The sequence below is a fragment of the Esox lucius genome, chromosome 4 (genome assembly GCF_011004845.1).
Source record: "Esox lucius isolate fEsoLuc1 chromosome 4, fEsoLuc1.pri, whole genome shotgun sequence".
NCBI classification, from domain to species: Eukaryota; Metazoa; Chordata; class Actinopteri; order Esociformes; family Esocidae; genus Esox; species Esox lucius.
This window is the reverse complement of record NC_047572.1, coordinates 5,917,928-5,938,392: the sequence shown is the minus strand read 5'-3', so window position 1 is coordinate 5,938,392 and position 20,465 is coordinate 5,917,928. Positions and strand designations below refer to the sequence as shown.

The 20,465-nt window shown below is 39.4% G+C and overlaps 2 protein-coding genes across 4 annotated transcripts; one reads left to right on the top strand and one right to left on the bottom strand.

The window, feature by feature from the left end:
* Window positions 1-38: 38 nt before the first annotated feature.
* On the bottom strand, window positions 39-9,085 carry zgc:101583 (Mg_trans_NIPA domain-containing protein). 3 transcript variants are annotated; one of them, XM_010896782.4, is made up of 7 exons: window positions 8,842-9,085; window positions 7,531-7,650; window positions 7,069-7,207; window positions 6,398-6,454; window positions 5,976-6,066; window positions 5,531-5,691; window positions 39-2,527 (listed from the first exon to the last, which is right to left on the bottom strand). In XM_010896782.4, exons 3-7 carry the CDS (start codon window positions 7,205-7,207, stop codon window positions 1,863-1,865), a joined length of 1,113 nt encoding a protein of 370 aa, XP_010895084.1. In that variant the 5' UTR covers window positions 7,531-7,650; window positions 8,842-9,085; the 3' UTR covers window positions 39-1,862. The 3 variants fall into 3 exon arrangements, with proteins under 3 accessions (XP_010895084.1, XP_019900541.1, XP_010895083.1); XM_020044982.3 differs by having other exon boundaries at window positions 7,549-7,650; XM_010896781.4 differs by lacking the exon at window positions 7,531-7,650.
* An 86-nt stretch (window positions 9,086-9,171) lies between these two features.
* mars2 (methionyl-tRNA synthetase 2, mitochondrial) lies at window positions 9,172-14,172 on the top strand. The gene is made up of 3 exons (XM_010896783.5): window positions 9,172-9,774; window positions 10,436-10,770; window positions 12,012-14,172. The coding sequence occupies exons 1-3, from the start codon at window positions 9,477-9,479 to the stop codon at window positions 13,203-13,205; spliced, it is 1,827 nt and encodes a 608-aa protein (XP_010895085.3). The 5' UTR covers window positions 9,172-9,476; the 3' UTR covers window positions 13,206-14,172.
* The last annotated feature ends 6,293 nt before the right edge of the window (window positions 14,173-20,465 follow it).

The following is a 20,465-nucleotide window of genomic DNA, read 5'->3' as shown; positions in this document are numbered from 1 at the left end:
TTACCTTCTGAATTTAGTACTACAAGTATTAGTGGGTTTCTGTAGAAATGGTTTAAGATGTTTATTTACAACCAAAGTCAGCAGTATGAAAACAAGATTAATGACTATAATAGGTTAGTTTTGCATATGGACTTGGAGGAATGCAAAAAAAAGCTGTGTAAGAATTTGACTAAGTAAATACTGATGTATTAGTAGTAATCTCATAGTGTAGTGGTTCCCAACACTTTTCAGTTACTGCACCACCTGAATTTCATCCTACACGAATTAACCCTGAAATACCCCCTCAAGTGCATGTTACCAACCTATGGTGTCATGAGTCTTAAAGGTATATATCATAACTCAACCTAGATTCATATTTGGGTGAAATTCCACTTACCCTGAGTTATTGAACACCCATGCAGTCATTTTTCACAACACATTATCCACCTCTGTCCCAGTCTGGAATTAACATTATTAACCTCATCCAAATCCATGAATTGAAACAGTTTGTCCCAAGCCGCAAAACATACATTTCAAGTTATGTCATGCCAGCATACATTTTTTGACTGCATACTGACGAAACGGGGCATAGTTTGGGGACTTCAAATTAACTATGCAAATTATTTTCTGTAGCCACCACACACAGCCTGTTATTCAGTAATACTGTCATCGGTAGCTAGCAAATGCTAAATGGTTGTTCATGAAGGTACGTTGACACTAAAAACACATTAACACCATTTGTCCAAAATAAATGACCAGTTTTCTACTTTGCAACAAGTTCATCAGATGAACAGATAAGTAGGATCAGTTTAGTTGAAAATTAGATTTATATAACAAAAATGAAAACATTACTTTGAGCAAGATAACACTGACAGTTTCAATTCATGAATTTGGCAGATACTAATAATGCTAATTCCAGACTGGGAATTAGGTAAATAATAGCTTGTTTTGAAAAACTACTCCATGGGCCACCAAGAACTAAGGGTAAACAGAATTTTACCCAAATATGAATCTAAGTTGAAATATCCCTTTAAGTACCTCCAATGAATAGGCTAAGCACCCTAAAGAGTAAGTACACTTGGTCGCAAACCACTGGTGTACATGAAGAAAAACAATTGAGGTATTGCAGTGACTTTTTCCATCTTGACACAAACAGTAACTTTTTCAGAGACACAGGTGATTGAATGACATACAAGTTAAACACAGCATTAACTTGACTTACAGTAAGGCATGAGGCATTGCTAGGCACATTAGAATACAAGATTTTTAAAATGCAATAAAAAAAAACAGGTACAAGACAGACTTAATAAGTTACAGTTCACTGAAAAACAGTAGAGGGCATCAATAGGTTCAGATTAAAACTATTTCATCAATACATTCCATTTGGTCACACTGTCCATTATTATATTTTAACATTGATCTCATTCATTCATAGTGCCACAAACAAAGTTTTCTTAAACAGTAGAAAAACCACATCCAGAGATAAAAGGAAACATGTAGAATGAATGCTTTCAACCTGTTAAAAGGTTTACCTTAAGGAATAAAGAAAATGCAATTTGCTTATCGCTAGACATAACTAGACTGTACAGTATACCATCCTGTGATTTTAAGACAGATTTATTACCGATTTAGTAAACATATAGTTTCCACTTGTTTACGCAGGTACTTATATCATAAAAACTGAGAAAGCTGAAGTATTGCAAAGCACAGGATCACCAATTAGTCTCTGAACATTTGGTATTTTTGCAAAGCAGGTTTCAGGTCAATTCAGTTTCCAATTCTGGAACTTGAAATTAAATAAATAGATGGAATGGTTTCCTATGATCTAAATACATTTCCATCAACTAACTGATATAAAAATGAAATTGACCCCAAACCAGGTGCTAAATGTTGACAAAGCTGTTGTTTCTCCTTATGGAGCCCTCTGGTGAGTATCCGCCCTTAGAGCCCCCTTCCCTGGCCAGCTTCCCCTCCCCCAGCACATTGGGCTGACTTTCTGGGTTGTACAGAGCAACATAAGGCTGCTGGCTCCAGGGGGACCCGTGAGGCCCCTTCCTCAGGTACAGTGGCAGCGAGTCCCGGCTGAATGTGATATCTTTGAACGCGTGGAGGAGAAAGATCCCTAGGATAATTGTGAGAAAGCCACTGACAGTCCCCACGGCTCCATCCGTGGTCATGCTAAGCCACTCTTTGAAGAGGATGGCCGAACACGCCATTACAGAAGTGGTGAAGAACACGTAATATATTGGGGTGACAATGGAGGTGTTGTATATGTCTAAGGCTTTATTGAGGTAGCTGATCTGGATGCTGACACAGATCACCAGGCAGATGAGCAGGCACCAGAACAGCGGTTCCTTTAGGACAGCAGTGCCGGCAAATAGCTCCTTGATACCGATACCAAGCCCCTTGACGCAAGACACCGACAAGGAGCCGATCACAGAGCAGATGAGGATGTACACAAGCACGTTTTTATGGCCGAAGCGTGGGGCAACCAGGAACATGAGAATCAAGCTGCTCACCACAACAGACACAGCGAACACGATGAACCCTAGCAGAGATCACAGTTGAAGAGTTTGAATGAGTACATAACAGCAGTTTATAATGACTTTTTCATGTATTTACAAATCAATGCTTTTAATATATCAGTGACTCTTAAAGATGCAGTTTGGGAATTTTGCAACAAACAAAACATGCATAAACCTCCCATTTTGGGCTAGATGTAAAATGTTGTTTATGTGCATAATCTTTAAGTAGACAGATTTTATTACATAAAATTGCATGTTTGAAAGTGAGTGATTTTGATGACATGGTACATACTAACACATACATGACATTGTACAATTTTTTGGTACCCGTTTTTGTTTGGCAGCTCTATTTTGACAACTAATGGCCAGGAATCCCAGAATGCATCTGTAACTGCTGCTTAGGTTCAGTATAGACTAGTTAGTGAAAGACATTGATGACTCATGTATCTGTGTACATATTGGACTCAACATTAAGAAATGACAGTCAGTTTTTAAACAATTGCACCCCTATTTCAGGACATAAAAAGTATTGAGAAAGATATTGATGATTTGCTGTCAGGCCTGTACTGAAGCAATCTTTTTTCATTTGAGTAAGTAAGTGCATTCATCTTAAGATAGATTGGGTTGAAATACACCTAGTAGTAAATACACCTTACCCCATGAGGTAGTTATCAGCAAGGTGTGTTAGTACAGAGTGAAAATATCCATGCATTAGTTCACAAAAGGCAACGGGTGGGGGGGTTAAAATACTCTAAAGCAAGATAATGATAATAACTGCAAGATAATTAAATAAAAGTACATACATGTAAAAATTTAAATCAAATCACATCAAATACAGCAAGACACACTTTTTTTTGGGATGATTTCTGCAGGCACATTGTTAAGTTGGTTTTTGAAGGAGTGGGGAGAAATGGAAAGTGTTATGCTAATTTTAGCTTGATAGGGAAGCGGTTTCCACCATGGGGTTGCCATGCTTTGAATGGGCTGAGCAAGAGCCACCCTCTCAAATAAACAACTCGGGTAGGGATGAAGGCTTTGAAGATTGGATATCTGTAGTCAAGCACTATTGTCTTGTAGCAGAGACAAACTTTAACCGGACGCCAATGGAGTGAGTGACGCTGCAGATTGACACTGGAAAACATGGGATGGCTGAACACCAGATGAGTTGCAGCAATCTGAATAACTTCCAATAGTTTGATCTTCAATTAATTTTAGTTTTGAGGTATTTTTGCCTTGCCTAAAATCTAATATTCAGCAAAGGCATGTTCATCTGGACCCCAACTAGGGCAGGCAAGACATGTCTACATTTCAGCCAAAAATCATCCTAGGTGATGTCAGTATGTTTGATGTCATCGTTTTTCTGCACATTGTAAAAAGACCAAAGGGTTTGAGGCATTTACTTGTAATTTTGCAGACAATATGTTTTTGTACACATGGGAATTCATTGCAATCAATCAATCTAAATGAGCCAGAGCCTTTGTTTCATCTGTCAAAACAGTGTTTTGCATCTGGGTAGTGAAGCCTCTGTAGTTATGCAGGTGGTAATGACATCTTCATTATGGGGAGCATACTCGGGCCATTCACCGCCAAGGTCTTGCTTGGCTTAACAGGCTGTTGCGATTGCTTGAACTCACTAGTGCTTTCTTTCATTTATATAATGTTCCAAACTGTTGTTTATGGTAAGCCTAAAGTTTTGGTTATGTTTTGGATTGAATTTCAAACATTCAGCCTCAACATCCTTAACTCACATTGACACAAATGCCACACTCCAAAGGCAAGCTTAGAATAAAGACTAGACATTGACAGCTATTTTATGCCTGCACCACATGCAGAGTTGAACTAAAATATTGTAATCGGATTACAGATACTTTTGAAAAAATATGATTACTTTTGGAAACTTTAATTGAAAAAGAATAGTTATGCGAAACAATTATGACACGTTGCATGTTAGATTTTTTTATATAATGTTTTAAAAACATCGTTATTTGAACCAAAATAATATTTGCCTCAGTTGTTGGGTGTGATCATCATGCACACAAAGTGGGCGCGCATAACCAGATTAGTGACCGATGAAGCGCTAGTTTTATTACATTATCTACGATAATATAAGCCTACCCATATAAAATATGATTTCGTTATCCCCTCGATGCATCTGTCTCAGAACAATGATAGGCGATAGGCCTACGTGGTGTTACATCTTTTTCAAGTTTCAAGGTCTATTTCTCAAACGCACTGAACAACACAGCCAGGAAGAGTTTAGAAAAACAGGCAACTATTTGCCGTAACATGGCACTACCTTCAAGATAAAACATTATAAGGAATTTATCACGACATTTGAGGAGAAAATGCGTTTTGAAAATCCATCATTAGTTGCCCTAACAATCACAGGTTACGTTCACGCTGGTAAAATGTATTTATTTGCGGGTGTTCACAATTGTTTTTCAACGTTTTGACAACGTTTGTGATTGTGGAGAAAAACATCAGACTACTGCAGATTTAGTGTCCCCAAGTGTATGCAAATTTCATTTTTGGCCAGCTATGTAAACTCTAACATTGATTGATCCCGCAAAATGTGTTCAACTGGTTATAGGCTATTCCTATTTGTTTTCTTATACCTCTTAATATGAAAGTAATCTAAAGTAATTCAAAGTAATCAGATTATGTTACTTAGTTTGAGTAATCAAAAAGTTACATTACTGATTACAAATGTGGATAGGTAACTTGTAACAGATTACATTTAAAAAGTAACCTACCTAACCCTGACCACATGTGATGGAACATCTCAATAAGGTTGCAGTCATGAAGTTGTGAATAGAAAATAGTATTAACATATTATGTACATTTTAGGTAAATTAATGTCACACAGACAACTGTTATAGTTTGAACAGGCTTTATGTATCAAAAGTGCTGTCATTTCCAAATGGTGAATCAATGTACACAAGTACACTAGAATTAAAGCTGAGAATCTATAATAAAGGTAAAATGACAGAAGGTACACCATGTATATACGATACCAGTTACAGTACCTGGGTCTTTGAGCTTCTCAGCCATAGCAGTAAGGGAGGCCACCTCTTCCTCCAGGGGGGCGTGGATGACCATGACAGTGGATCCCAGGATGCAAAGCAAGCAGCCAATCTTTCCATGCACATTCAACCGCTCATTCAGGAAATAGGAGGACAGCACAGCACTGAATGGGCCAGCCAGTCAAAATATGTTTAGTCTAATTGAACAGATCTTTAGCAGCAGAAGACTTCATAACTAATATATAAGTTTATAGTTATAACATTTTATGAGGCTTGCAATAAAGCCTGACTGACTTTAGGCCCAAATGCATCTCAGGAAAACATTGAACTATTGCAAATGGATTATCACATTTTGAAACAATGCACCTGAAAATATGTTGCCAATTAATTATATACAGTATGATTTAATCAAGTAAGTCCCAAACTAAAGTTCAGTAATCAGACTTACCTCACAAGAACACTCATCGCTCCCAGTGGGGTCACCAGTGTGGCAGGGGCAAAAGCATAAGCAGCAAAGTTAGCTGCTTCCCCTGCGCCCACTAAAACCCAGAAACCAGCATTACTACATTATACAGGCAAGTAAGATTTTTTTATAACTTCTCTCTCATTTTGCCTGCATGTACAAATGTGGAATGTGTACATCAAAAATGTCTACTCAAAAATGAGTGGGTCAAAAAGCTACCAGCAAAAATACCAAACCCACAACAGCCTCACATTCACTTTGAAAACAAAGAGCACTATGTTAACAGAGAAGGGTGATTGAGGCTTAACCCGTTTATACTGTACCATAGACTAAAGGTCAGCAGAGGGCAAATGTGTCTTGTAATATAAAGAAATGTGATCAGATGAAAATCAATTTTCAGCACTTACTAGATATTAGTCCTGCCCACCATAGCCATTCCTTGAGGTAAGCATATCCACCCTGACCTATTAAATACAAATGAAATGTATGATCACTCAGAGAGCTCCTCTTATACAAGATAATTTGTTTTATACCAGAAGCATACTTCACAATGGCCAAAAGTTTTTGGTGGTTCATTGATGACATTGTTAATTCACTCCAAACTGAAAGATACCGCTACTATCCAGAGTAGGGGAATGCTGACTCTGCTACCACTCACTCCATCAGTGTAGTGTATACATTGTCTTAAAAAAATATATATATTAAAGTTGATAAACATCTTATTTCTCAATTCAATACAGAACTGCTTTTCTGAAATTACAGCATCTGAAGAGGAATTTATTTTAAAATTCACATATTTTGCTTTACTTGAGTTAAATAGGAAACATAAGCCCACACTTCATTAATATTATTCAGAATAACAATTTTCAATGAATAAGCAAGCTAGAGTGACTAGCTTTGCTAAAGGACTATCTTTTTTGGATGAGTAAGAGTAAATTATCATCTCTGTCAAAGAACCACGAAAGGCACACCACATAATTGTTTTAGGAGATTTAGAGAAAGACAGTTAACAGATTTTTATGCCCCAAGTTGACCTTTAAGTTGCTATGATATAGCTATGTGTGAGAAAATACTATACCTGCTCGCATAAACCCCTTGCTGGCCAATCTTAAAAGACCTTTCTTCTTAAGAATGAAACTTCCACCAATGAAAACACTTGAGCTGACGGCAAGTGAGAGGCCAATGTAGAAGTCAGTGCGGTTCGGTCCTATATCCATCTGAAATAAACCACAAGGTATTTTTATTAGTATACAGCTAGAAATCCTAAGGCCACCATCCTTTATTTTTCAGTGATGGTACTGTTACTTTGCTATAGATTTGAGAGATGGGGCCATCTTTGCTAAGCCGGGTTAGAGGCAATTCAATAGATTATTCTTTCTAAGGCCGCTGGAAAGAATGTCTGGTGAGCTAACTATTTTCAATCATGTGTGGATGTGCTACACAACTATTGATCAAGTGAGAGAATACTGATGCAAAGCATTAAAGAAAGACAATGAAATGCTGGTTTCTGATTTGCTACATGGTTAGTTATCTTTCGCACAAGTTATCTGTCATTCACATAGACGTCAGGCTGCAGGCTCTGTCTTGACCAATTATATTTGTGGAAATAGCAGGTTGCACTGGTCAGGCACAAATCTCAAGGTTGCGTTCCACTTTCTTCCTGCAAGGGGCGTAAGCAGAAATTGCGGTGCTGCTGATCATCATTGAAGTGGCTGGGCCCACATCACCCAACAAATAAGCCAAACATAAGCCACCTTGACACACTTAACTGAATTCAGTGCAGTAAATTATTTAACAGTTAGCATTGGATACATTTGAACAAAAACACCACTAATGTCATAATAAGGCAGTTATCATTGCCTGCTGAGTAAACTTGGGTAGAAATTAAACAACTTACTGCTTACAAACACACCAGTGACAAGTGAGAGAGACAATGAGAGAAATATTTAAGTGTGTCTGAAAAATAAGGACATAATAAACTTTCTATACACAAAATATGCATAGATCATATATTCAGTCCAAACAGAATACACGTTATCTAGTTATGTCATAAGAAAAAACCGTGATAGCCTAGTATCTCTATAAAAATAAGGTTGATGCAGTTCAAAAAGGTATTTATCCTCCCACAAGACTACAGCTTAAAAAAAAAACACACACACCATGTGACAGGATTAAAAGAACTGGTGTCATTATAGTAGAGTGAAACTTTTTCTTGCTTAGTTTACCAGACCAGGAATACAATTCCTGCAAGGAATCTCTGGGATTTTAACTTTTAATTATTCATGTAAACATACAAACACTTTACAATGAAGTGAAACTACCTAAGCTACACTGTTTTACTAATAGTTAAACAATGCCTATGAACATTGAAATTATAGCATTCATTAAAAATACAATACCTATTACCCTATTTAAATATATATTCTGGTTTTACAGTGACAATATAAGCCCATGTATCATGGCTAATTTAATTTGGGTCTAGCCTGTAAGCTAGCTAACTTTTTAAATCACGTGATGTCTCAGCAACAAATGTGAACAAAACGGCTGTGATTTAGGCATACATGTATTCTGTTTGAACGATCTGAATAACGTTGAACAGTTAATCAGTTGTAGCAAGCTAGCTCGCAAGCAGCCAACACCGTAGATGACAAAACACAGTAGATGCCTGTTTAGCCTAGCTAATAATAAGCTAGCTATAAGTTAACTAACTTTTACATTTGACAGACGAGGTTGCATATAAACGTTTTCCAGTACAACAACAACCTTCACGTACAATATTCACGTGGGCATAGAATACTGAAAATTGCAATAACTAGCACATATCCTAAACATTAGCAACAACTCACTGTACCTTTGCTTTTTCCGACCCATCCGATTTGTTCAGATAAGCAGCTGACAGCACAGCATATCCGAATATCTTCTTTTGTGAGCTGTGAGCGTGTCAAGTGTTAATTATTTTCTATGATCAAATTCTTACTTTTGTAAAATAGCATACCTGTTTTTATAAAGTTAACAAACTCTTCAACAAAATATTAAATGTAAAAACTGAAAAACAAAAAAACGGTAAGCGACAAAATCGTCTATATAATGTGAATTTGTCGGATTGGTTTCTCCATACAGTAGGCGGTAATATTAAACAGTTTAGCTGTGATTGGATAAATTCGAATTGACGTCAGAAGTAACCGGAAGATTATCTAACCTTGACAGGGAACGAGCCTTTCACATTTCGTTCACAGCACGAGGTCGACTCCGATACAAAATTATCAAAGAAACAATTGCAAGGATTATTCAAAGGGCTAAGTGTTCTGACGTATTTTGTCCAAATATCATGGGCAACCAATCCGATAAAATTGGTTGCCCACTAAAAACCCAGCTAGTCAGCGTCAATCGTTGCTGTGTGTTGTAAATGCAGTCACTTCCTCACCTGTTCATAGCTATTGTCATTTGCAATCAGTCATAGTTAGACTTAAAAATCTACTTGTTCCCATGATGAAGACCTACCACTCCATATTTAGAGAGTGTATGGTTGTACAGAGTTGGTCGAGACGCCATGCAAAAGGATGTGTACTTTCTTCGCCACTTTCCTCAAAATGGAATTGTAAAATGGTTATGGTGAGATGCCAGAGCACGGAAATCCCCAGGGATGATAGAACATACTACATCACAACCCCTATATTCTATGTGAACGCCTCTCCTCACATCGGACACTTGTACTCAGCTGTGACTGCTGACTACCTACACAGATACAAGCTTCTACGTGGGTTCAAAACTAGATTTGCCACAGGTGAGTGAATGGTGGCTTGTTGTTTAAATAAAACAGTGATAAGGCAATTTATGTATACTAACCCTAGACTGGTATGTGGTGATGTATTGCCACCTGGTACACACTACATTCCTCCTTCTTAGCAAAAAAAAATAAAAAAGTATTAATTGAATGTGGTTGTGATTGACATAATTACTTTACCTGTACTGCAGTACTGTGCCCATAGCAAACTGCACCTGTAATAGGCAGAAGATTGTAATGAAATGGGCACCTAGTAGTGTCTCAAGTATTTATATTCATTGAATTGTTTTATGCCACCACTCTCTCATTCAAACATGGATGTCAGTATTGTCATGTAAACCTTTTGTTCTGCTTCCTGGCTTCTGCAGTGCAGTTTAACACAGGATGCTTTTGGAGATGAGTAATGTTACTGTTCCTGCAACATCAACACAATTCTGTCCTTGAAATATTCTATTAAGTCATATGGAAGACTGCTCCTAATAGGAGTTCCAATCAAGACCTTTGGTGTCAAAGACCTACACATACTGTACTATCAGCAGTCCAGGGTTTCTTTACATGAAGATACCATGACCTTCCCCAAATGAAATATGTCTGATAAGCACTGTTCTGGAATATCTTAGAGGTTGGTGCATTCAACATATCTAATATCTTTACATTTCAGGCACTGATGAGCATGGCCTCAAAATACAACAGGCTGCTGATGCTGCCAGTCAGGATCCTCAGAGTTTCTGCACTGAAGTATCACAGAGATTCAAACATCTGTTCCAGAGCTGTAATATCTCATACACAGACTACATCCGCACGACTGAGTTGAGGCACCGATGTGCAGTGGAGCATTTCTGGACAGTGCTTCAGAGTAAGGGTTTCATTTATAAGGGGAATTATGAAGGCTGGTACTCAACGCAGGACGAGAGCTTTCTTACACTATCGCAGGTGGGGGATGCCAAGGATTCATCAGGGAAGGCGGTCAAGATATCACTTGAGAGTGGCCATAAGGTAGGCTTAAATGGTGATTGAAAACAGTTTAATCTACAGTTTTTGTTTCCTTTTGGAAGTTCTGCCTCTGGGGCCATGTAGCTTAACAACTCTCTATAGACTGCTGAGAGAATTGTGTTGAGGCCTAGATCTTAGGAATGTTATAAAAAAATGTCTTAAACATTAAAAGTTCCCCCAAACCACAATAGGCTCCATCGTTGTGAAATGTAAGTTTGGAACCACCAAGGCTGTTCCAAGAGTCAGGTGTCCAAACTAAGTACCCTTTGCTCATGGAAGTGAACAAGAACCCAACAGCCACTCTAACAGGTTCAGTGTAGTTCTGCAAAGATGGGATAACCTGCCAGAAGAACAACCATCGTTGCAGCACTCTAATCAGGCATCTGGCTAGAATGAAGCCACTCCTGAGTAAATAGCATATGGCATGCTGCCTGAAGGACAGAAAAATATTCTCAGGACTGATGAGAGCTAAATAAAACTATTAGGCCCGAATTCCACAGGCTATGACTGATGGGGTACCTCTCATCACCTGACTAATAACATCCCTTGGGAGAAGAATGGTGGTGGGAGTATGATGCTTCTCAGGGTCAGGGACTGGAAGACTGGTCTAGACTGAGTGATAGATGAACAGCAGAAATACCAGAAGGTCATTGAAGATAACCTGAACCATAGTCCCAGACAAAGGACCTCAGACTACGGCAAAGATTTGTTTCTTTCAGCACAAATGACCCAAACACTGTAAAGCTGGAGTGGCTTCTGGACAAGTCTGTAAATGTGCTTGAGTGACCCAGCCAAAGCCTCGACATGAAACCCTTTAAACCTGTGTGGAAGACCTGAAGATCGTAGTTAACCAATGCTCCCCATCCAATCAGGACTTGAGAGGATCTACAAGGAAGAATGTGAGAAACTGCCCAAATCCTGCTGTGCTGGGAGAGATAATATCCAAGAAGACTCAAATCTGTTTTCGCAGCCAAAGGCACTTCTACAAAGTATTGAATAAAGGTTCTGAATACTTATGTACATGAGAGAAGTTTTTCAATAAATTGGCAGGTTTCTAAATTTTTTTTCATTTTGGCATTGTGGTACTTTGTGAAAATTAATGGCAAAAAATTTAACGAATTAGTTAAATATATAACATTTAGAGATTAAAGTCAGTTATAAGTATAAAAAAGTTATAACTACTCCAGTGCTCTATACAATATTTTTCAAAAAAAATAAAAACAGCTTAACTATTTATGTTGCAGGTGGAGTGGATGAAGGAGGACAACTACATGTTTCGTCTATCAGAGTTCCAGTCACAGCTGCGGGACTGGTTGGAGGGGAACCCCAGAGCAGTGCAACCAGAACGCTTCCACCGCATCGTTCTCCAGTGGCTCCAGGAGGATCTTCCGGATTTTTCAGTCTCACGCCAGACAAAACGTCTCTGGTGGGGCATTCCTGTTCCCGGGGACCCTGACCAGATTATCTATGTGTGGTTAGACGCCCTTGTCAACTACCTAACAGTGGCCGGTTACCCAGACAAACACTCCCAATGGTGGAGTTCTGTCCATCACGTTGTGGGTAAGGACATTCTGAAATTCCATGCCATCTATTGGCCAGCGTTCCTACTGGCTGCGAACTTGCCTCTTCCACAGACCATACATGTGCACTCTCATTGGACTGTGGGGGGGAAGAAGATGTCTAAAAGCTTGGGGAATGTGGTGGACCCCCTGGAAAGGTCTCAGAGGTTCACCACAGATGGTATGAGGTACTTCCTCCTGCGCCAGGGGGTCCCGGATACAGACTGTGACTATGACGACGACAAAGTGGTCAAACTGCTCAATGCTGAGCTCACGGACTCGCTGGGCGGCCTTCTAAACCGCTGCACTGCCACCTCCCTCAACCCAACTCAGGTTTACCCTTATTTCTGCATTAACTCCTTCCCCACTCGATGCGCCGGAGGTCAAGAGGGGAGGGCTGCAGCTGAAGACTATCACATGCTAGACTCCGTATATGCACTCCCAGCCGTGGTGGAGCAGCACTACGAAAGCATGCACGTGTACAAAGCTCTGGAGGCCATTAGTGGGTGTGTGAGGCAGACCAACGGCTTTGTCCAACGCCACACGCCTTGGAAGTTGAACAGAGCGGATAGCGAAGACCAAAAGTGGCTGGAAACTATTCTACATGTGTCTCTGGAGTGTCTGAGGATTTATGGGACCCTCCTCCAGCCGATAGTGCCAGAGATAGCGGATAAGCTACTGTCCAGGCTAGGGGTGAAGCAGGACGAAAAGAGCTGGGCTGCTCTCGACTTCCTGGCCAAGTATCAGGGAAAGCAGTGCCCCTTTGAAGGCAGAACACTGGGTCCGGACACTGGAGTACTTTTCAATCGTCTAGAGAGGCCAAATGCAGAGAAGGGAAGCTCCAAGAAAAATAAGAAACCCGCTAAATTTCAATCATAAACAGGATTTTTTTGTCTGTCCATTTACAACAAATATTCATTTGAATGTGTCACTAATTTTCTTTCAGCCTGTTTGAACTTTATCTGACTGCTGCTTATGTTCATAATTGCATTTTCCCCCCTTCCAGCACCCATGTCTTAGGAAGCCAACTTTATCATTATATAGTGTTAGAATATTGAGGTCATATAGTGATTTTTAAAATATAAATATTATGACCATGAGTTCAAATGCCCATTGTGACAACACTGACAGTGCCCAGTGGTCTTTTATGGGGTATTACAAATTGGCTCATTTCTATTTTAAACTCTGTTCACACTTGCAGTATAACATTACACAAACTGTTGCATTGGTTTTAGTTTGTGGAATGGCCTAATTAAACATAACCCAACTTCAGAGGAAAACATCATTATTGTTCTTAATTTTATGATTGCTAGGATCAGAATCTACTAACCACTGTTTTGAAAAGAGAAACCACCTTTGGTATAGATATTAACAGGCCTTCCCAGCCCATATTTCAGTCAATGCCTGTTTTAGGAAAAAGTATCCCTCAAAGGTGACTCACATAAGTTAAGTTTGCAACCTGGACATACTGCAAAAACTTAATCTTAATAAATCATTCATGCAGTATATGAAACAGCATTTTGCATGTCACAACAGTTGATTTTCCTAGAGTTTGCTTGTTAATAGCGCTCCCTACTACAAAGACGACAGTGATATATAAATAATCAGGTGAAGGTAGAGACACCCTTTGGTTTGTCAGTTCAGTATTTTTTCTCTCCAAAAAACTATTTTCCATTACATTCAATGTAGGAATTTTACATTGATGAGGCTAAGGGACTGTCTTGAAAGTGCATTCGGCAGAAATCATTGTTTAGACATTTTCTTCTTTGTGCCAACTTCAATTTTTTTCTCCACATTTACAATTAAAGGTTATTTGTTTATACTAATAAAATATAAAACAAATAGACTAAGCCTAAATAATTTTACAGATGATATTATCCAAGAGACATTAGCTCTAAATTAATTTATACTTTGGTCTCTGACCTTCCTTGTCCCAATTCCCCCCTTATAATTGTTGTTTTTCCTTCTTTAATTTCTCATTCTAAACTTCTGTTTTTTAATAGCTCAAATCCCACATGAGCTAGAGAGGTGCAGAAAAGTTTTCTATTTTTGTTTATATGTCCTTTCAAAGGTACACCTCATTTTCCCCATTATATATCTTCATTTTTGTAAAAATCTTTACCTTATTACAACTCTTAACATATAGATGCATTTTACAAAAAGTTCCTATCCAGATGACATGTGCCTCTAAAAACAATTGTATATCCATCAATGCAACACCTTTTGGATAGCTCATTATCCATAAGATATGGAGATCTACAAACAAGTGTGGTGTGTTTCTGTACCTATCCTCTCAAAGGTACACAGATTTTTTTCCAAGTCAGTTCTCAGTATTTTATATAAAAATGTATCAATACAACTTTTACCAGACATCGATAAATGTTTTTTAATTACTTCCTATCAAGAAGACATGTACCTCTTAAACCACATTTTTTTTGGTCACTGACATTCCTTGTCTAGAGTACACCCCTTAGATTTGCCATTTAAAATGTAGGTGATTTTATCAGAATTTCTTTCTATACAATCCTTTTTTAATGGGTCACTATCCCTTTCAGCAAGAGATCTACAAACCAGTGGGGTGTGTTCCGTTACCTCTCTTCTAAAGGTAGACACTATTATTCTTTCAGACTTCATTCTGTAGTTTATGTTAAAATGACATGTATTATTACATTTCTGTAACCTAATAGACATACCTTTTTTTAATAGCATTCTATCCAAATACAAGTACTACTAAAACCACTTGCATTTTGTTTCCTGAGCTTCCTTGTCTAGAGTAAACCCCTTAGATTTAAATTTTGGTAAATTTTCCATTTACAACACATTTTTAATAGCTCCCAATCCATATGAGCTAGATCTCCTAGAAACAAGTGTGGTGTTCCTTTACCTCTCTTCTGAATGATACCCATCTTATTTTTCCAAATTCATTATCTTAATTTTTTTATTGTATTATGTCAACTCTATTACCTAATTCACATGAACATAAATAGCTTCATATCCAGATGGCATGTACCTCTTCTTTGTCTAAAGAATGCCCCTGAGATTTGCAATTTTCAATTGCTTAGATTTTATCAGAAATTATCCTTCTATACATAATTTTTAATTGCTCACTATCCATATGACCTAGAGAACTACAAACAACTGTGATGTGTTCCTTTACCTGTCTTCTGTCTTTTTTCCAAATTTGTAATCTTCATAAAAAATATTTACTACAACTCTATTACCTTATTCACATGAACATAGCTTCCAATTATCTTATCTTGCAACAGTGTCAATGTTCATTGCTATGCACATGATACAGAACTGTACATTTAACGGACATTACAGAGTTTCAGAAAATTGCCTAATCTGGAAGGCTGTGTTTCAGGAAGTGTACGACAAATGTTTTTGCTTTTAACTTTTATTTTAGGTCCCAAGAAACGAAGAGATTCGCTGTCAGATCTCAATTAATCTCAACCGTTGTGCAGTGAGTAATCTTCCACAAAAACTGCTAGTGACCTCGGATTTCCTGAGCTCTCTTTTGATGTACATAAACATACCGTATCTCACAAGTGAGTACACCCCTCACCTTTTTGTAAATATTTTTAGATATTTTCATGTCACAACACTGAAGAAATGACCCTTTGCTACAATGTAGTGTGTACAGCTTGTATAAGTGTAAATTTGCTGTCCCCTCAAAACACATAACACACAGCCATTAATGTCTAAACCGCTGGCAACAAAAGTGAGTACACCCCTAAGTGAAAATGTCCAAATTGGGCCCAAAGTGTCAATATTTTGTGTGGCCACCATTATTTTCCAGCACTGTCTTAACCCTCTTGGGCATGGAGTTCACCAGAGCTTCACAGGTTGCCACTGGAGTCCTCTTCCACTCCTCCATGACGACATCACGGACCTGGTGGATGTTAGAGACCTTGCGCTCCTCCACCTTCCGTTTGAGGATGCCCCACAGATTCTCAATAGGGTTTAGATCTGGAGACATGCTTGGCCAGTCCATCACCTTTACCCTCTGCTTCTTTAGCAAGGCAGTGGTTGTCTTGGAGGTGTTTGGGGTCGTTATCATGTTGGAATATTGCCCTTCGGCCCAGTCTCCGAAGGGAGGGGATCATGCTCTGCTCCAGTATGTCACAGTACATGGTGGCATTCATAGTTCCCTCAATGAACTGTAGCTCCCCAGTGCTGGTAGCACTCATGCAGCCCCAGACCATGACAGTCCCACCACCATGCTTGACTGTAGGCAAGACACACTTGTCTTTGTACTCCTCACCCGGTTGCCACCACCCACGCTTGACATCATCTGAACCAAATAAGTTTATCTTGGTCTCATCAGACCACAGGACATGGTTCCAGTAATCCATGTCCTTAGTCTGCTTGTCTTCCACAAACTGTTTGCGAGCTTTGTGCATCTTTAGAAGAGGCTTCCTTCTGGGATGACAGCCATGCAGACCAATTTGATGCAGTGTGCGGCATATGGTCTGAGCACTGACAGGCTGACCCCCCACCCCTTCAAGCTCTGCAGCAATGCTGGCAGCACTCAAATCAATTTCCTAAAAACAACCTCTGGATATGACGCTGAGCAATAACACCGAATTTTACACGCCTGCTCCCAATTCACACCTGAGACCTTGTAACACTAATGAGTCACATGACACCGGGTGGGGAAAATGGCTAATTGGGCCCAATTTGGACATTTTCACTTAGGGGTGAACTCACTTTTATTGCCAGCGGTTTAGACATTAATGGCTATGTGTTGAGTTATTTTGAGGGGACAGAAAATGTACACTGTTATACAAAATGTACACACTACTTTACATAGTAGTAAAGTGTCATTTCTTCAGTGTTGTCACATGAAAAGAATCAAATATTTGCAAAAATGTGAGGGGCATACTCACTTTGTGAGATACTGTAGATGTGCAAATCACCAGAACATTGCAAAAAATGCAGAAAAGCTAACACACACTGCCAATCCAGTATTACTACCGCAATGTACTTCTGTCTGGCTACCCTTCAATACAATATACATTTAAATTTGTGCTAAAAATGGTTACAATAATCTAGACTATAACTAAAACATTGTCTTATTTTTTGGACATTTTGGACCGATAAGACCAAGCCTTCAGTACACACAACCACAATCATGGGGAAGACTGCTGACTTGACAGTTGCCCAGAAGACACTCATTGACGCCCTCCATGAGGAGGGTAAGCCACAGAAGGTCATTGATGAAAGGGCTGGCTGTTTGCAGAATGCTGTATCAAAGCATATACAAGCGCAACACATTTGTGGGAACTTCTGCAACAAACAATGCCGTGAGTGTTTGGCTGCTAGATCTGCAAACCTGAATGAATATTAAGTGATTCCATGATTTCTTCTCCAATTGTTGATTTGTTCTATACTTTAATTTGAGTACATTGAGACATTAAACTCCATTTCAATAAAAATTAGGAAAATGTAGGTGTTCTTAAAACGTTTGACTAGTTGTGTATATACATATGTTGGGGCAAGACAAGGGGAAGAGAGACAGCCAGTGTTCTGGGCCCTGGAGGGCATTTATTAACAAGTAGTGGATAAAATCAAATCAAAAACAGTAATTAACCAAAAATCCAGGTGCAGGGACCAGCAACCCCGCTTTTCACTCATTCCACTGTCTGGTGGATGGAGCTGCTTTCCTAGGGGCCCCTTTAGCTCCTCCTGTGGCCTATGCTAGGTGTGCCTCGTCAAGGGGTGGCAACCGAGCTGTGTTTATCAACAGCAACTGGGCTGTGTTCAAGGGCCCCATTTAGCAGCCACAGGCCAGGTGGTTCTCCCTGGAGCATTGTCCCAATGCTGATAAGGTAGAGGGTGCTTTCGCGCTACAAGGTACACATACACATGTTGTGTATACGTATTCACACATTTTCCATCTAGTTTTAGATGGATATCAGTGGCCTTTATCCTGTTTATATGTATAGTCCAATTTAGATCCAGCCCAAAGCAGTGCCCTACGTGGAAGATAAGGCTGCCATGTGAGTGACCATGGCTTTTGTGTTTACACACATTTCAGACACCCACCTATGCATCCGTCCACTAGTGGATCCTTGGGTGACCACTGTACTTGTATTACTGGGGATAAGATCTGGAATGTGTTCATTTCAAGTGTTAATATCTGGTGTGTGTTCACTAACAAGTATAAGCACTGGTGGATATTACGGCAGGTCACCTGGCAGTCTGTTGGCCAGCTCAGTCAGCAGACAAAAAAAGCTCTGTGGAGACTTCATTGCATTTCTCTTTCAACTGTGTGTGGAACACCACGAATTTGGGACCTGAGAAACACCCACGCACCATTCAGCAACACCTCCACTGAAGGAAAGCCAAAATACACTGAAACAGTTCTCATAACTTACTGGGTCTTGTAATCTGTCATGATACAGTATACCTGCTATTAATAAGCTGCTACTACCTGAGACAGCACATTTTGTCTAACAAACTTACAATAATGTTTAGAAAACAACCTGTTTCTTTAGTAGTCCAATGGCTGGAACTTATTTTTCCAGGCTCTGATGCGGTGATGTTGAGTCCCTGAATAGGTCTGGTCTGTTGGAATAAGGCTATGAAGGCCGAAAACATCTGTCTTGACCTCTTCCTCCCTCTCTTTGAAACCAAGTCAGCAGGACTGAGACCACGGCTGTATTTAGCATCCCCAACAGGTCCACCTTGGACTGATCACAGTTTACACTTAACGGGCCACCGACCACACCTACAGTAACATCTCTGTACTCCTCCTCTGACACATGGAGGAACATGAATGTGTTTAAGAGGAATATCACAGATGCGGTGTCCATGAATTACCCCACACCTTGTGCCCTAACTCAAGATTGGCACTTTTATTCCTTGCCTCAAATAGGTCCTCTGCTTTTAGCTTTAATATTGATCATGGCATTGCATGTACAAATATAGAACACAGTAATTGCTACTGAGAATAACATGAAGCAATACCTTGATCGTCATCAAGCAGGTCTTCAGGGTCCATTGACTCATTCCCATCCTCATCATTGTTACAGTTAGGGTCATAGGTGATGTACTTCAGACACAGTTTGATCACTTTAGTTAGTTTGTGTCTAATCTCAACTACCCAGAACCATGGCTTTCCTCTGGATATAAACATAAGACACCTCAAGGCAGAAACAGTGTGAGACCGAGGCATAAAGAACGACAGGGATTAACAGACTGATACAGTAGTAATCAACAGGGGGAGAAACACTTAGGGCTGGTTTCGCAGACACAAATTAAGCCTAGTCTAGGACTAAAACAACAAGCTCATTGGAGTTCTTTTGAACAAAAATGTTTAGTCCTATACTAAACTTAATCCATGCCTGCGAAACCGGCCCCTAAAGTTGTGCCTGAATATAAATACTTTGAAATGCTGGAAGCAGTACTCCCTCAAGATAATCTTCTCTAGGTGCTCACCTGAACAGAATCAGTCCCACAATCACTTACTCAAAGACCAATACAATGCTGCCCTCTGGTGGCAAAAAGTTAGTGTTCTGCATCAGACCGGTGTTCTAGTTAAGGATGAACTAAGGTTAAGAAAGCATAAGAATAAGTGTTAACTAGCCTTTGTGGAAACATACACCGAGTACAACTATCAAACAATAGAAAAAACACCACCAACCCAGCTCACCATACACTTGACTCAAAGCCCTACATCACGGCTGAGTGTTACATATATTCTGGCCTGAGAAATACTAGCTCAGGACAAGGATACCAACGACTGGTACACACAAAGTAAACTCTCATTATTAATAGGTTATAAGTTAGACAAACTTCAAAGCAACTAATTTAGTCAATTTACATTTAGTAAAAGTAACTGTTGATAGATAAGGCTGCCATACTACACACACATTGCAGAGTAGTCGATTTTCTTACCATAAGTACTGACCCCCACCCATTCAACCTCTGCAGCAATGCTGGCACCACTCACATCTATTTCCCAAAGACAACCTCTGGATATGACACTGAGCACGTGCACTCAACTTCTTTGATCGACCATGGCGAGACTTGTTCGGAGTGGAACCTGTCCTGTTGAAACCGCTGTATGATCTTGGCCACCGTGCTGCAGCTCATTTTCAGGGTCTTGGCAATCTTCTTATAGCCTAGGCCATC

Coding starts and splice junctions, on each gene's coding strand:
- zgc:101583 (XM_010896782.4), bottom strand. CDS start 7,207: ATGGATATAGGACCGAACCGCACTGACTTCTACATTGGCCTCTCACTT. Junction 6,455..7,068: donor CAAGGGGTTTATGCGAGCAG/GTATAGTATTTT, acceptor TGTATTTAATAG/GTCAGGGTGGATATGCTTAC. Junction 5,692..5,975: donor GCGATGAGTGTTCTTGTGAG/GTAAGTCTGATT, acceptor TGGCCCATTCAG/TGCTGTGCTGTCCTCCTATT.
- mars2 (XM_010896783.5), top strand. CDS start 9,477: ATGATGAAGACCTACCACTCCATATTTAGAGAGTGTATGGTTGTACAG. Junction 9,775..10,435: donor CAAAACTAGATTTGCCACAG/GTGAGTGAATGG, acceptor TTTACATTTCAG/GCACTGATGAGCATGGCCTC. Junction 10,771..12,011: donor CACTTGAGAGTGGCCATAAG/GTAGGCTTAAAT, acceptor TTTATGTTGCAG/GTGGAGTGGATGAAGGAGGA.